General features: G+C 41.9%; 1 protein-coding gene across 1 annotated transcript; it reads left to right on the top strand.

Annotated features, from left to right (window-relative positions):
- Window positions 1-779: 779 nt before the first annotated feature.
- Window positions 780-14,377, top strand: LOC117043586 (ubiquitin-conjugating enzyme E2 J1-like). The gene is made up of 8 exons (XM_033143414.1): window positions 780-983; window positions 7,077-7,150; window positions 7,398-7,529; window positions 9,823-9,907; window positions 10,426-10,531; window positions 11,093-11,222; window positions 11,635-11,769; window positions 13,378-14,377. The coding sequence occupies exons 1-8, from the start codon at window positions 953-955 to the stop codon at window positions 13,639-13,641; spliced, it is 957 nt and encodes a 318-aa protein (XP_032999305.1). The 5' UTR covers window positions 780-952; the 3' UTR covers window positions 13,642-14,377.
- Window positions 14,378-15,303: the final 926 nt, after the last annotated feature.

The raw sequence follows: 15,303 nt of genomic DNA, 5'->3' as shown, positions 1-15,303 counted from the left end.
GTGTGAATATAGCTAGCATCAGCTAATTACAGAGTGGCTTCACAACCACTTCTTAGGCCTACAAATGTGAAAGCGAAGCATTACCTCACTCTGCTCTCTTGCACCCCATTTCTCTATAGTCTACTGGTAAATAAAAATTTGTCTTGAATTTAGCAAAACAACTTTTGCAGTGCAATCCTATGATCTCATCTAGGTAAGCGGGATTGCAGCTTTTTGGATGCCTTGTCTTTTAGAACCAGGAAGATGCACAAAGAGTGCTTTCCATTTCAAGTCTTAAGGGGGGCAGGCAGGATTGGGAGAAGCAAATCTATGATTATATATATATAGAGAGAGAGAGAGAGCATATCCTCACCCTATCTGATTTCATGTCTCAGGAGCCAACATACCGGTACCTTGGACCGAATTTGTTAGAGTTGGCTTGATTTTGTGCGTGGTGTGTATGTCTCCGTCTTCTCCTCTCCCCAATATACTAATGGGTGTAGAGAAGATCCTAACCCTCTTAGCGAGTGCTGAGCGGGTAGCTGGGGTTGTGGCAATTACTCCGGATTAGTTTACTCCGGATCAGTAAATGGAGGCGTGATGATCTTTGCAGTGTGGGTCAAGGGGAGGTGCCGGAGACCTGAACGAAGCGGCAGGGGCAAGCCGGGAGTGGCATCCTGAGGGCTGCCTGCCGCTGCCCCCTTTGGAAGGCGAAGGAAAGGGGAGGAGGCTCCGTCGCCGCCGCCACGTCAGGGGGAGTTTCCCGGCAGCCTGCGAAGAAACGAAGGGAGGGCGGCTGCCTCCTCCTCCGCCTCCGCCTCCCGCCCCTTCCACGGTCTCGTCTCGCCGCCGGCGTTGCTGTTCTCCGCCCGGCGAAGGAACAAGCCTTACGTGGCCCCGGCCGAGTCCGGGAAGGGACGGGCGAAGGGGAGCGGGAGAGGGAAGAGGCACAGCGGGCGCCGCCGCCGCCGCCATGGAGACTCGCTACAACCTCAAAAGCCCCGGTGAGTTGTGGGGAAGATGCGGTGGGAGAATTGCGAGGGGCTTCTTTAAAAAAGAAAAGAAGGGGGGGAGGGTCCGAGACGGTCCTCTCGTGGCCTTCCCTGGGAGATGGCACTGCGGGGGTTGGGATCCACCATCACGCCAGCCCCTGGTTCGGATGCTCGGCTAGGCCAAGGCCACCGGCTCTCTCCCCGGCCTCCGTGTTGCCTCCTCCGTCCGCTGCCGCAGAGTGCCTGGCAGGAGGAGGGGGCGGGGAGTCATTTTGCTTTATGTATTGTTATGGTTATGGCCCCTCAGTGGGTGCTGCTCTAGCGCTTCTTCGGCGATGCTTCAGGCCAAGGGAGACGTTTCTCTCCTTCAGTTTCGATTCCCCAAGAGGGTGACGAGGAGACGGCTTGGAAAACAGAGGTTATTCGTGTCACTGGGGTGGAGGGAGGGTTGTTGTTGTTGGGGGTGTCTTTCAGTTGCTCAGAGTTAGGCCCGGGGGTGGGGGTGGGGCATTCCTGCCCCAGTCCAGAGCTCCCCACCCACAGCTCATCTCTTGTGGCTCCATAAGAATCTTCTGCATCTATTTTGGATCAAGCATATATCCGGTTCTTCTGGCACACCTGTACCTAACACTCATCTCCATATAAGCTTGTAGTGCGTGTGTGTGTTTTCTTACCTGAAGGATGTTTGTTCTTAAATTATCTTTTTTTTTTAATCGGGGGAAGGGGCAGGGAAAAAACTCCACACCATCACACTGTCAGTTCACATGACCAAATTGGTATGCAGGTTGAGTTGCTCTGTTTGTCTTATTGTAGATATACAGGAAGCTGTCTTATACTGAGTCAGAACATTGGTCCCATCTAGCTTAGCAGTATCTACACTGACTGGCAGCTGCTCTGCCAGATTTCATACAGGGGCTTCTCCCATCCCTACCTAGGGATTGAACCAGGAACCTTCTCTCTGCAAAGGAGATGCTAGTCTGTTTAGTTACAGCCCTTATCTTAAAGTGCTGAAAGGTGTTTAACTATAGCTGCATACACAACACATTTATAGCACATTCTCTTCCTGCCCCCCCCCCCAAATCATAGGAACTGTAGTTCATTAAGGGTACTAAGAATGACAGCTCTCTGAGGTGTGTACACAGCCTCAGTTCACATGTAATTTTGCCAGTGCAGTGTTACGAAAAGCTGTTTGAGCAGATACATGGTAAATGAGCACCTGAAGAAACAATCACAAGATCACTTAAGTATGTGGCAACCACTATAATCACAATTCATGTTGATAATGTGGAATTTGGTCAGACTCCAGCAGTGGTTGCCAGCCTTTTTGAGCCTGTGGACACATTTGCTAACTTGAGAAACTGTTATGGGCACCACACATGCACCACAACCATACACAAACATGTGCACTCATACTTTCCCCACTCCCACCTCACCCCACCCGACAGCAATTAGGCTTGAAAAAAATGTTTTAACTCCCCCTTCCTCTAAGTCTAATTGGGGGGAGGCAATCTTCCTGGAGAGTGTAGCTGGCAAGGCAAGAGTTAATTGTCCCTCCCCAGCTTCGAGGTCATGCCCAGGCAACAATGACTAGACTTGAAAAAGGCATTCTGTTGACTATAATAGAACATATCTTTCAAGTGAAATTGCAACAGGGATGGGGGTTTAGCATGGGGGTTCATACTTGTGGAGGGTTTATTCTTCTTTCCCCAATTATAAAGGCCCCCAATCAGAAAAATATGGTGGGGGAACCTGGACCTTGTAGCCACCAGCAAAGGCTTCTGCAGGTGCACCCATGAGTTCAATGATGGTGACTTACGCTCTAGTAGTGTATTACATTATGGATACATTGTGAATACTGAAGCTCCACACAATGGACACAACTAATTGCAACCTGGAAAGTGGCCATTTTGAAACTTTATTTATGTACTGTACAGTACTTCTAGTACAAGATCTAGTACATTTTGATTTGCTAAATATTACCTGGCCAACATGGAAGTGGGAAGATTTTGAGTAGAAAACCATCCAAAGGGAAAGAGAGATGAACCTCCTATATCCAGCCACTTGTTTGTCTTTCCCTTAGATTGCAGCCTTTATGACTGTATTTTGTTATCAAAAAAACTGCAAGGACAAACACATGTGACCAAACATCACATGCAGTTTGGCTAGTGGGCCTTTTGAGCTTGTGGTAGCTGAGGCTTTGGTTAGTATGAGCTGTCTTTGGCTTCCCTTCCATAGGCTCAGACGCTCATATGAAAAGCTGCTGCTCAGCATGTGCTGAGCTCAGATCTGATTAGCTTTTGTAATCAATCCCCACTGTGATTTTTAAGACTATTTGTGCCTGCATGGAAATAGCTGATATAGACTTTGCTTAGCAGCTGCCAGATTTCACATGAACTTTTGAGCCAAGGTGGTGGTAGGTTCTTTCTAGTCTGACTGAAATAAAATATTATATGCTGCTATCATAGGCCTAGAAGATTGTTTCAAATGAACCCTCTGTTTGGATATCCTTTATGCACTCGCTGCCTTCAGTGTATTCACTACTTTATGAAGTATGTTGCAAGGAATTCTGCAGTCACACAGTTCTCAAAAGTTCTCAGAACACCCACAATTTGTGGTAGCATGGAGGACCACAAAGCTTACTTAAATCATGCTTTCTGGGTGACAAATGAATGCATTTGAGACGTACCTGAAAATGTAATGGTATTTTGTATCTGAAATGGGTTTGTAATGTTTAGTATACCAGAGGTAGGGAACCTTGACTGACTTAACTTTCAGCGGGTCTATTCTGAATAAGATGTGATTGGATGCAACATTCTGGTGTCCGGAAGACAGTGGGTGTTGCTAGATGCAAGAGTGGGCAAAACAAGGGATGTGATGTTTAACTTTGTACAGTAGGCTGCATTCCATTCACAAAACAGTCAGAAATTTCTACTTGTGCAACTCTCCTCATCCTTCATCCAGGCATGAGGCAGTATCTCAGCTCACAGATACATTCCAGCCACGCAAAAGCTCTCAAGGAGAGTGCAGAGCAATGGTGACTGTGGCCTGGGGAGAGTCCTGAGAACTGGACAGAGAGGCTTGGTGGGTCACATTCAACCTCTTGCCAGAAATGTTGGAAGTACCTAAGTACACTTTAAAAAACAACAACAACAACAAAAACGAACCCTTCTACAATACAGCCTTCACATTCAGTGCTCATTCCTCTACATGGTTCTCTGCATTTAATATACCCTACACAGTTACCAAGGAATAAGTCCTTTGAACACAGTTAATTCTGACTAATTGTACAGAGGATTCCTTTGTGACTAGCTCCAGAGTAGACACTATACAGAGTAGAATGCAAAGTTGCATTCTTGTCCTTCACAGTTCAGATGTGATTAGGCACATCACTTTTCATACATATAGATGACTTTTTAAAGGACAGCTCAGTGCAAATATCTTCCTTGCCCCTGGCAATTAATTGGAATTGTTCTCTTCCCCTATATAGTCAACTCAGTCAAGGTAGGACAGAAGAATGAAAGAATGGAACATTTCAAGGGAGATGCAAGAATAGAGACAAAGAGTAGACATACTTTTTTTAAGCTGAATATAAATTTCATGCCAGCAAGTCATAAGAGTATTAGTCAAAGTCAGTATTGAATAAATGTATTTCAGGATTATTTGCAGATACATAGAAATGTGTTTATTTCATAACTGAAATTCTGAAGTTACACTATACTTTGTTTCAGGCTTAAGATGGTGATAAAGGAAGATATTGCAGACTTAATTAGATTAGCACTATCTTAGGTTACACTGAAGCCTGCTGGGACAAAGAAGCAATAAATTATGGCAGCCACTTTGGAAATACAAAACTGCACTTAAATCTTGACTCACTAATCCCTTCAGAGTCAGAGATGAGAAGCAAAGAAAAACGTGTCCTTGTCTTTAATAAATAAAATAATAAGAAATTTGTCTCTGTTTATACATATACATTGCATTAAGCAGTCTGATAGGTAAATGGCCCAATGCTTGCTTAAGATTTTTTTTCTCCACAAGAATGATAAAAGTATTATTTACTGCGTATTTTAAAAATCATGATACTGTTTTGGCATTGCGGGCATGTCATCTGCTACAGGGGTCTAAAGGTAAAGGGACCCCTGACTGTTAAGTCCAGTCACAAACGACTCTGGGGTTGCGACGCTCACCTCACTTTACAGGCCGAGGGAGCCGGCGTTTGTCCGCTCTGCAGACAGTTTTTCCGGGTCATGTGGCCAGCATGACTTAGCTGCTTCTGACGCAATGGAACACAGACACCAGAGCAGCACACGAAAATGCTGTTTACCTTCCCACCGGAGCGGTGTCTATTAATCTACTTGCACTTTTTGGCGTGCTTTCGAACTGCTAGGTTGGCAGGAGCTGGGACCAAGCAACGGGAGCTCACCCTATCACAGGGATTTGAACCGCCAACCTTTTGATCGGCAAGTCTAAGGCTCAGTGGTTTAGATCACAGCGCCACCCGCGTCTAGGGGTCTAGGGTGCAGCTAAAACTGCAATCCATCCTGATAGTGTCCTTCTAATCAAATGCTTGCCAATGGTTGGAGATAAAAGTACTCCAATGAAATATAATAAAGACCACTACCAAAATTTGTTTTCAAAGGATTGTACCTGAGTCTTTATATTTGTTTAATGTATAATTTTAGGTGGCCTGTTAAAATTTCACATTTTGTAATCTATAAAATGAAGGTGGGAGTGTTTTTAATCCAGTAGGTGGCAGCCTCCCCTCTGAGGTGAAGCTACATTCTGATGTTAGCAGTCCAACTTACATAAATTGTGAAAAGCAAAACAGTTCATCAGCATTGCTCAGAAGCTCTTGTTCTTGCCTTGCAACTTCTTTTGCCCTTGCAAAGCCTGCTTCTTGCCCTTGCCATTTCAAAAAAAAAAATTATATTAGAAATGTTATTATATACACTTATTCTAGTAGTAACTGAGTCTGGTGAATTGCATCCTAAATCAGTGGTGCATGTCTACATGAAAATGTGTTTGAAACTGGGGTATTAAATTAGAATCAAGATAAATCTAATGGATAATTATGGTTAAGATCCATACAACTTAGTTTGGTGTTCCACACTTCCATCAGATTCTTTTTTTCCAGGCCTCTTATTGCAGCCTCTCATTCCCACCCCTTTCTCTGAAAAGCTGCTGCTGAAGGTCAGAGAGCCATTTGCCATAACATTTGAACTCTGACTAAAGGAGATATCAACAATCCCATTATGCATAGATCCTCTTTAAGCACATGACTCTTTAGATCCCAGACAATTGCTTTGTTTTCTGTCACTTTGCACTGGATATGTAACGTACTTTGATTTTACAAATGTACTTGGAAGCACCTTTCTCCTTAAAAAAAAAAATCTTCCTTTGAGACACATACAAATATATTTACTGAAATAACAAACCTTCACATTTCTTCAGTTTTCCTCCTTTTTCAGATGGATGACTCGACTTCAAAACACCTATTCTGTCTTACTGCCTTTTAATTGATATATTCTATAATTTCTTGGTATATTAAAACTTTGTGTCTTGTTTTGCTGTTCTCTTTTCCACTCCAGCCATCCCAAAGCAGCTGAGGCAGCATCTTCCACCGCCTTGGGACGAGCAAGAGGTGCGGGTGGGCTGCCTCTCCCTTGGGGAGGAAGAAGCAGTCCATTCGTGCCTCCCCCCCACACACACCGGTCCCAAGGCAGCGGAGGCAGTTTCTGCCGCTGCCTGGAGACAGGCAAGGGGGACTGGTGAGGCTCAGCTGGGGGGCAGGAGTGCTTCTTTGAGCCTTCTCACCCTGCAGCGGAGGAAGCCCCATGTCCCACCAGTGTGCTCAAGCCGGAGAGACATGGGGCTTGTTGAAGCAGAGGGAAGAACAAGCTGTACTGTGTGTTGGCTTGTTTCTCCCTCTGCAAAAGTATGAGAGCAGACCATGATGGTGGTTTCACTCAGCGGTATATCGCTGGTGAAATCACCACCTCTCCTGAATCCCTCTGCCCCTAATAATATATGGATCTATCGCACAGGCCTATCGGCTATAAGTTTTTGATACTGAAATCACTTACTGTGTTTCTGTTTCTTTTCTTTCAGCTGTAAAACGTTTAATGAAAGAAGCTGCAGAACTGAAGGATCCAACAGACCATTATCATGCACAGCCCTTAGAGGTTAGCATGTGGCCATTCTGATAAATAAATTCACAACAGCAATGCTTACCTTGACCAGTCTCTCTTTCATTGTATTTGCAGTTATTGTGAAAAGCACATTGAACTAGTTTGACTATTAACACTAAGCCCAAAGCATGGCTTAGCATGAATATGTGAGCGCTCCCAGATCGTGGCCTCTGTTCTCCCCCATCATGTCCTTCTGTTGCTATTATATTCAATGTATTTCTGTATATTTGGTTGCTTGTAGGACAATCTTTTTGAGTGGCATTTCACTGTCAGAGGTCCTCCAGATTCAGATTTTGATGGTGGAGTTTATCATGGAAGAATAGTACTACCACCAGAGTATCCTATGAAACCACCAAGTATTATTCTCTTAACGGTAAGAATGTTTCTCAGCCATTCATAACAGCATAAACACTTGGTTAGATCTACATCAGAAATTTGGTCACTTTAAACAATATTTTAAAAAAGGTATAAGCAAATATAGACCCCTGGTTTTTTGGCCTTTCTCTTTGTATCCAATTAGGCTAACTGGAACTTCACTTGTAGACTTTATGCAGGGAGTATTAGAAAGGTCTCAAGAAAAAGGAATTCTGTTCTGTTCTGAACTCTGTGAGGCATTTTGTTCAGGGTGTTTTGAGAAATGGTATATTTTAAGTGATTTGGAGAAGGCTTGGCAACAATAGAATATGCTCAGTACCATTCAGGATTTTTCTCCTATTTGTTTTGAGAGTTTTAATAGTTACATTAAAAAAAAAAAGATTTATGTCCACCAGTCTTCAAAACATCACTACTGTTTTTTGTTCAGTTTACTGTATAACTTAACAAAATTACTAGTTATGAGTTTTCCACTATTCCTAATATTTGAAGCTGTTTTTCATTGCATACACCAAGAATGCTACATACATCAAAATAAGAAGAATGATTTCCCTCCTTGTGTGAGAGGATGAGGTGGGGTGGGTGTGTGCCTAATTGTATTTAGTTGCTATGATTAATAACTGTAGGCTAGGAGTGGATTACCTTGATATTTTGGTCAATAAATTAATCTGGAGGAGCATTTTGATGTGACTTAGAGCAGCCTATGTGACTGCAGTCCTGTTGGTTATACAGATTGTTTAGACCAGGGGTTGGCAACCTCCAGCCCATGGAGGCCGTTTAACTGGCCAACAAGCCACCTGCTCGGCAAGTCCCTCGCACACTGCCCTAAACTGGCGCAGCGTGGCGCAGGGACTTGCTGAGTGGTGCCAGAAATGGCATCTGCGCATGCCCGCAACGCTGGAAATGGCTTCTGTGCATGACCACAATGCTGAAAATCATGTCTGCACATGCTCAGACGCTGAAAGTCGCTTCTGCACAGATGCGATTTTCAGCGTCCGGACATTCGCAGATGCCATTTTCGGTGTTGTGGACATGCGCGGACGCCATTTCCGGCATCGCGCTGCACATGTCTGGCCCACAGACAATTGTCCATGGGAATGATCTGGCCCATGCCCAGAAAACCTTGCCGGCCCCTGGTTTAGACAAACAGAGACACAACATGGACTGAAGATGAGATCTTGAGAGAATCTGCTGTATTCAGAGAAGAGCAAACGTGTATCAGGGCCTGTTTTGGCTATCTATCTATCAATCTATCTATCTATCTACCCTGTTTCTCCTAAAATAAGACATAGCCATAAAATAAGCCATAGCAGGATTTCTATGCATTTGTGAAATATAAGCCGTTCCCCAAAAATAAGCCATACCCCGAAAATAAGCCATAGTGACGTGGTACCTCCCATTAAAACAGCCTGGAGAGGCGTGGCTATGCAGCTTACTGATGCGACATGGTTAAAATAAGACATCCCCTGAAAATAAGCCATACTGTGTTTTGTTGAGCAAAAAAAAATATAAGACGGTGTCTTATTTTAGGAGAAACACGGTATCTCCCGATCTCCCGTCTATCTGGCTGGGTTTTCCCAGCCACTCTGGGTGGCTTACAACATATATAAACACACAACAAAAATCAAGCATTAAAAAATAAAATATCCTACACAAGCAACAAATAAACTAATAAATCAGTAGAAAACAACAACAACCAGTTTACAACCACCACCACCAGTTTACAGTTATGCCCAAATTAAGACAACCACCAACTCCAACTAAACATTTAACTAACACCAACTTGACAAAAACAAAACAGAGGAACAAAAATTAGAACCATTAAAAACATTTTTGCCAGTTGCCGCAAACCAAGAGGTGTCCCAGCAATGTCCCAGTGGCCTCCTAGGAGCCTCTTTTAGCTGTTCAGGGTGATTCTGGGCCCTGCCCCCTATGCCAGGTGGAAATGGGCCTTGCAGCAGGGAGCGGTCTTCCTTCCAGCACTCATGTTTGTGCCAGTTCCTTTTTTAGAGGTGGCTTGGGTAAACCTTTGACTGTAGTTTCATCAATCTTTGAGAATACTCTGTTCTTTGAGCACGACTGAAACAATTCTGCTATAGCTGAGACTTCAAGTTTCTTTTCAGTAACATTCAATTACAGACTGTTGACTGTACAGTTGTATTCCAAACATGGTATTCCAAAATTGTATTCCAAAGATTCTGCACTCTCTTCAAGCTAGTTGAATCTTGACTTATGAAAATGATTTGATTTACATAGTATTATTTTTATTTTTATTTTTTATGTGCCCATTTAAGGCCAATGGCAGGTTTGAAGTGGGAAAGAAAATTTGCTTAAGCATCTCAGGGCATCATCCTGAAACATGGCAACCATCATGGAGCAGTAAGTATCAGCTATTGTAGGCAGCAAAGGGCCTCAATACACAAGTACAGTGGTACCTCAGTTTAAGAACAGTCCTGTTTACGAACGATTTGGTTTACGAGCTCCGCAAAACCGGAAGTAGTGTCCTGGTTTGTGAACTTCTACCTCTGTCTAAGAACAGAATCTGAACGGTGGAAGGTAACCTGCGGTGGGAGGCCTCATTAGGGAAAGTGCACCTTGGTTTAAGAATGGTTTCGGTTTAAGAACGGACTTCCGGAACAGATTAAGTTCATAAACCAAGGTACCACTGTAGATCGCTGTGCTACATTCAACAGCAGATCTTTCCTTTTAAATGTTATGTGACATTCCTGCTTCTCTTCAGGCATGTGTTGGACATTGGGGGCAGGATTTAATATATTTTGCATTACCCTGGGCTTAACTTTTTTAAAATTACCTGTTATAACTTTGTACGTTAAGTAGTTTTCTCCCCCTCCCCTATTTAGTACTTAACCTGCATCCCTCTTCTTTTTTGATCACAGTAAGAACTGCATTGCTTGCTATTATTGGATTTATGCCAACGAAAGGGGAGGGAGCCATAGGGTCTCTAGACTATACCCCTGAGGAAAGAAGAGCACTTGCTAAGAAGTAAGGGTTTGTTTTTGTTTTTGTGACCATTTTTTTACGTTGAATCTTATTTCTGAATCTTATTCCTATGTTCCTCTTCAGTGCAGTTGGCTAGGTATATTATTTGCTCAGTCTATAATGCTCAGTATGTTACATTGCATTCATAAGCATATTTACTCAGAAGTTTGTCCCACTTTTCTCAGGATGCTCACCTTCATTTATTTTGTGCACTCTGTTCTTAGCTTAGCTTAGAGGACAATCCTATGAATGCTTACATTGAACATCTGGATTTGCCTCTGAATAAATATGCAAAGGATCACGTGTCAGCTATTCTTATTTTTGCATGTTCTTTATTAAATAAATACTTGAGAAAACATTTAGTCACTTCTGTTTTGTTTTCTTACCACAAATATGTTATTGGCAAGAATGCACCATGGAGGTAATAGATGGCAAAATTTAATAGCAATTATGCTGGCAGACGTTATAATTTCATACATGTGTAGATTCATTAAGAATGCTGGATATTTTGATCACTGTTGGTGGTTCAATTAAATTAATGTAAAAACTTTCGTTACTTTCCAGATCTCAGGATTTCTATTGTGAAGGATGTGGATCACTTATGAAGGAAGCCCTCTTACCATTAACATCTGGAAGTGCTTCAAGTCAAGCTGACAAAGAGGCTAAGGAACTTGCCAGGCAAATTAGTTTCAAGGTTGTTTATCTATTTGCTGTTCCCCCCCCCTCCCCAGTTAATTTGAATAGGACCATAGCTAGAGGAGGTTGGTTGGTGCAGCTAGCCAGGTCACAGTTCACTTGGAAAGAATGGAGGCAGCAGTAGTTGATTGATTATGTGGTGGGTTGGCCATACTGCTGTATTTATGGCTTCACAGTTTATTCAGTGGGTTTCAGAATTAATGGTTGTACTGTGCTTTGGCAACCAAATGATGTAAGCATCGCAACTGAGGTCCAGAATTTCAGGCATAAATTGAGAAGACACTTGCTCTGGAAATAACATTGCACATAATGTGTGTGCACTTGTTTAATAACAATTGAATAAATAACGCTAGAGAAGAGAGAAGATGTATTATATAACATGCCTGATTGTGCTCTTTTGTCCTTTTAAGGCTGAAGTTAACTCATCTAGGAAATCTGTTGCTGAACCTGCAGACTTATCGGGATTTAACCACTTGCCCAGTTCACCTGAACACCAACAAGAAAGTACAACCCCAGCATTCCAGGACACCACCCCCAATGAAGTGGTAGGTGTTTCATAAATCTGAGAAAAACAAATGAAGGCAAAGACTTGGAAAATCCAAGTAATATTGATAGGATGTCACTTTAGAGCATTTTTAAAAGCTTATTAGCATTCCAGTAAAACTACTATTGCTGAGGTCCTGTCACCTTCCTTTACTCATCTGTTGCCTTCTGTCACTACAGCTCTATGCAGATTTACCTGAGAGTAAGTTCCTTTAAACTCAGTGAGGTTTGTATCTTGATAGACATAAGTAGGTTTTTACTGTGTATGGCTTTTCAGAGCTGTTGGCCCGTAGAAAATCCTTTTCATCAGTTATTTTAGTTCTGACCTTGCATACTATATTATTTTAACTTTCCTATCAAAATCCAATTTAAACATCTTTGTAAGCTAAGGAGATATATATATATATAGAGAGAGAGAGAATATCCTGCCTTTTTGAATCTAAATGGTCCTTGTACAGAAGGTAATTTATTTGCAGCAGTGATATGGACTTGCCCCCAGAGCCACACTTGTTTTATCCCTAAGCCTGAGAGACTTATATAAACCAAAGCAAATAGAGGCACTGCTCTTTAGTGATTTGCAGCTTTTATTTTATTAAATATGCTTATCATGTTCCTTTTTGTTTATAATCTCTCAAGTAAATTTGACTACATAAAGGGCAGTATTAATTCTGACCATTTTAAATAATTGTTTGCTTAATTATGACATATTAATATAGCCAAGAAGAGTGCTTATATAACCCATCCACTTTGGAAGTAACTGAGGCCTGGTATTGTGACAGGGCAGCTGCTTCTATGACTGATGTGGATGCAATCTAAATTCACTGACAAATTGTAGACAAATCCCAGTTAAGCTCGTGTGTGTGTGTGTTTTTTAAAGGTTGATGGAGCTGCAGATTGGTTTTTAAAAATCCTGTCAAATCGCGTCAGACCATCTGTTGCTTGGTGTTGAGTATTTTCCAGCTATTTAGAAATACAGGCATGCTAATATTATGTAGATTTCCCCAACAATTTCCCCTCTGTCTGTCATATTCTTACAAAGTTATGTGATTTGATTACTGCCCCCCTGCAAGTTTCATAGTTCTTGAGTGTATCCATTTCACTCTCCAGTAATATTAATTGTATTTTGTGTTGAGAAAGGGGGAAAGTCAGTAATAGTTTGATTAACCTCACTTTAGATGACATTGTTTTCATCTAGCAGCTCACTAGTTTTACTCCATTTGTGGGGTCAACAGAATGAGTTTCACACATAAAACAACCTTCCATACTTCACACTATGTCATGGTTCAGCACAGGGATGATGATGTTGGACTCCAGCTCCCATCAGCCAGCATGTTCAGTGGTCAAGAGATTATGGGTACAAAAGGCTAGCCACTCTTGGTTTAGCACGACATTCCAGTTCATGCACAACCCGGAACTGGTGTGGTGTAGTCGTTAGAGGGTTGATCTAGGAACTGGAAGATCAGGGTTCAAATCCCCTTTCACCCATGAAGCTCACTGAGCAGCCTCAGTGAAGTTGCCAGCCAATGCAGTTTTGAGCTGCATCTTGTTTCCATTCCATTCTGTGTTCCATTCCATTATTTTCTATTAAAGCCAGAAACTTTTTTTTTTAGTCTGAAAATCAGACAAACTCAGCCACCTCAAGTCAAGAACAACATAACCAGCCTGCATCAAATAATACTTCTATGAGCCCTCGCCAGCGGCGTGCACAGCAGAGAAGGGTGCCGACTTCAACCAACTTCAATCAGGTTCAGCAGCCAAGGGTCAACAGAAACCACATGGGCTCAAATGCGCTGATTCTTCTCCTTGTTTTAGCACTGGCAGCTCTTATATTTAGGCGTATATATTTAGCCAATGAGTATATATTTGAATTATGAGTTTTGGTCATTTTAAAATACTGTGACTTGAATTCTTTATTAAAATGTTCTATGTTGGATATGTCTTGAGGATTGTTTACATGAAATTACTTTTTGTATTTACTCACTTTACGTCTGAATTTAATGTACCATGAGGTACATTAATATCTGCAAGAAAAGCACACCTTGATACTGGTGTGAACATGGACTATTAATGATTAATACAAACTGAGCATATAACCTAAGAGATGATGTACAGGATATATATCTGCATTAGCAGGATATTTAAGGAGGGCTGAATGCATCACTTGTGAGCTTTGGTGGGTAATTTTAACTGATAGACACATAAAAGTGTGGTTTAATGCTATGTGGGAACATAAATAATTATTCTTTTCAAGAGTGTCTATAAAAAATTGCCTGAGAAAGAACTTCTTAAATTGAAGTGCAGGTATACTTGCATAGTAAATATTACAAAACTGAGCAGGGAGGGGAAGTTATTGATATTTTGTAAGTACATTTGTTTCCTACACAACAAATTTGGGGGGGGGGAATCCCTTAAATTGTAGGGTTTTTATCCTCTGTGAAAAAGAGGGGCAAGAACTTTGTTTGCTTTTTTTTTTAGTTTTTATTTTCCAGAAGGTAGGATAATCTTTTGTGAGGTTTGAAAGTCATTTTCTAATATTCAATTGTGTATATTTTGCTTTTTTTAAATTTGAAGATCCTGGAAATAGTTATAAATATGTAATATTTACCCAGAGCTTATTGACTGTGACTTATTCCAGAAATATATATAAAGCATTGAACTGATTGTTTCATGGGCCCATCATTTAATGAAAAACTCATTAAAGCATTTTCAAAACCCATAAGTAAAAACAAGATATTTTAATCTAACGTCATCTATGAAATCTACCTAGTGCCAAAAAAGACCCCTGAAATAGAGTAAAGATTCAGTATGAGCGGAAGCTCCTTTGTCCAATGGGCTTTCCCAACCACTCCAACTCGCCAAAAGCCACTCCTTTTGTAAGAAATCAATTTCAGCTGATTTGAGACACATTCACACACCCATACCATGCTGCTCTGGAACATCTTTGACCTCCAGCAGTGACTGTTCAGGATGCAAAGGTGTTGCAGAAGGTAGGCAAGGGCAAGAAAATCCCCTTTCCAGGGTACTTCTCTGTATCTTGCCTAGTGTAATTTGCATGTAAAAGTATCATTCTGGGCAGACTCCTGCCTGAGAAAATAAATCTTTGAATGTTTTTCCCCTTGACACAATATGCAACATTTTGTTGCGGGTCCTCACTAATAGTCAAAACTAATAGTAAACTCAGTTCTCCGAGTGCTGCTCCTTGTGTAGCCAGAGGAACGAAGCAGCAGGCCTGGGGCAGCCCCAGAGTTTGCAGAAGTACAATATACTTTCCTAGGGAAAGCCATAGGAGTGGAATCCTTCCAAAAGCAGACCAATGAAGATTAAAGATGCTCGTAAAGACGGACATAGGATGCTGGCTGACTGCTGTAGGAAGGGGGGAATGGAATGGCCTGCCTTAAAACATGAACATGATCATACCGTACTGCAATATTTGGTTGTGAGTTCCACTTATAGCGCCTATTCTACAAATACATGCTATAGAATATGTGGCTTACAAAAACTGCCCTTAGAACAATCAAGATCAAGTCTGGTCCCTG

This window comes from Lacerta agilis, chromosome 3, assembly GCF_009819535.1.
Source record: "Lacerta agilis isolate rLacAgi1 chromosome 3, rLacAgi1.pri, whole genome shotgun sequence".
NCBI lineage: Eukaryota > Metazoa > Chordata > Lepidosauria > Squamata > Lacertidae > Lacerta > Lacerta agilis.
This window is presented reverse-complemented; position numbering and strand designations above follow the sequence as displayed.

Excerpts from the sequence above, each read along its gene's own strand:
- LOC117043586 (XM_033143414.1), top strand. The coding sequence starts at position 953 with ATGGAGACTCGCTACAACCTCAAAAGCCCCG. Across the intron at positions 984-7,076 it reads CTACAACCTCAAAAGCCCCG|CTGTAAAACGTTTAATGAAA; the intron begins GTGAGTTGTGGG and ends CTTTTCTTTCAG. Across the intron at positions 11,223-11,634 it reads CCAGGCAAATTAGTTTCAAG|GCTGAAGTTAACTCATCTAG; the intron begins GTTGTTTATCTA and ends TGTCCTTTTAAG.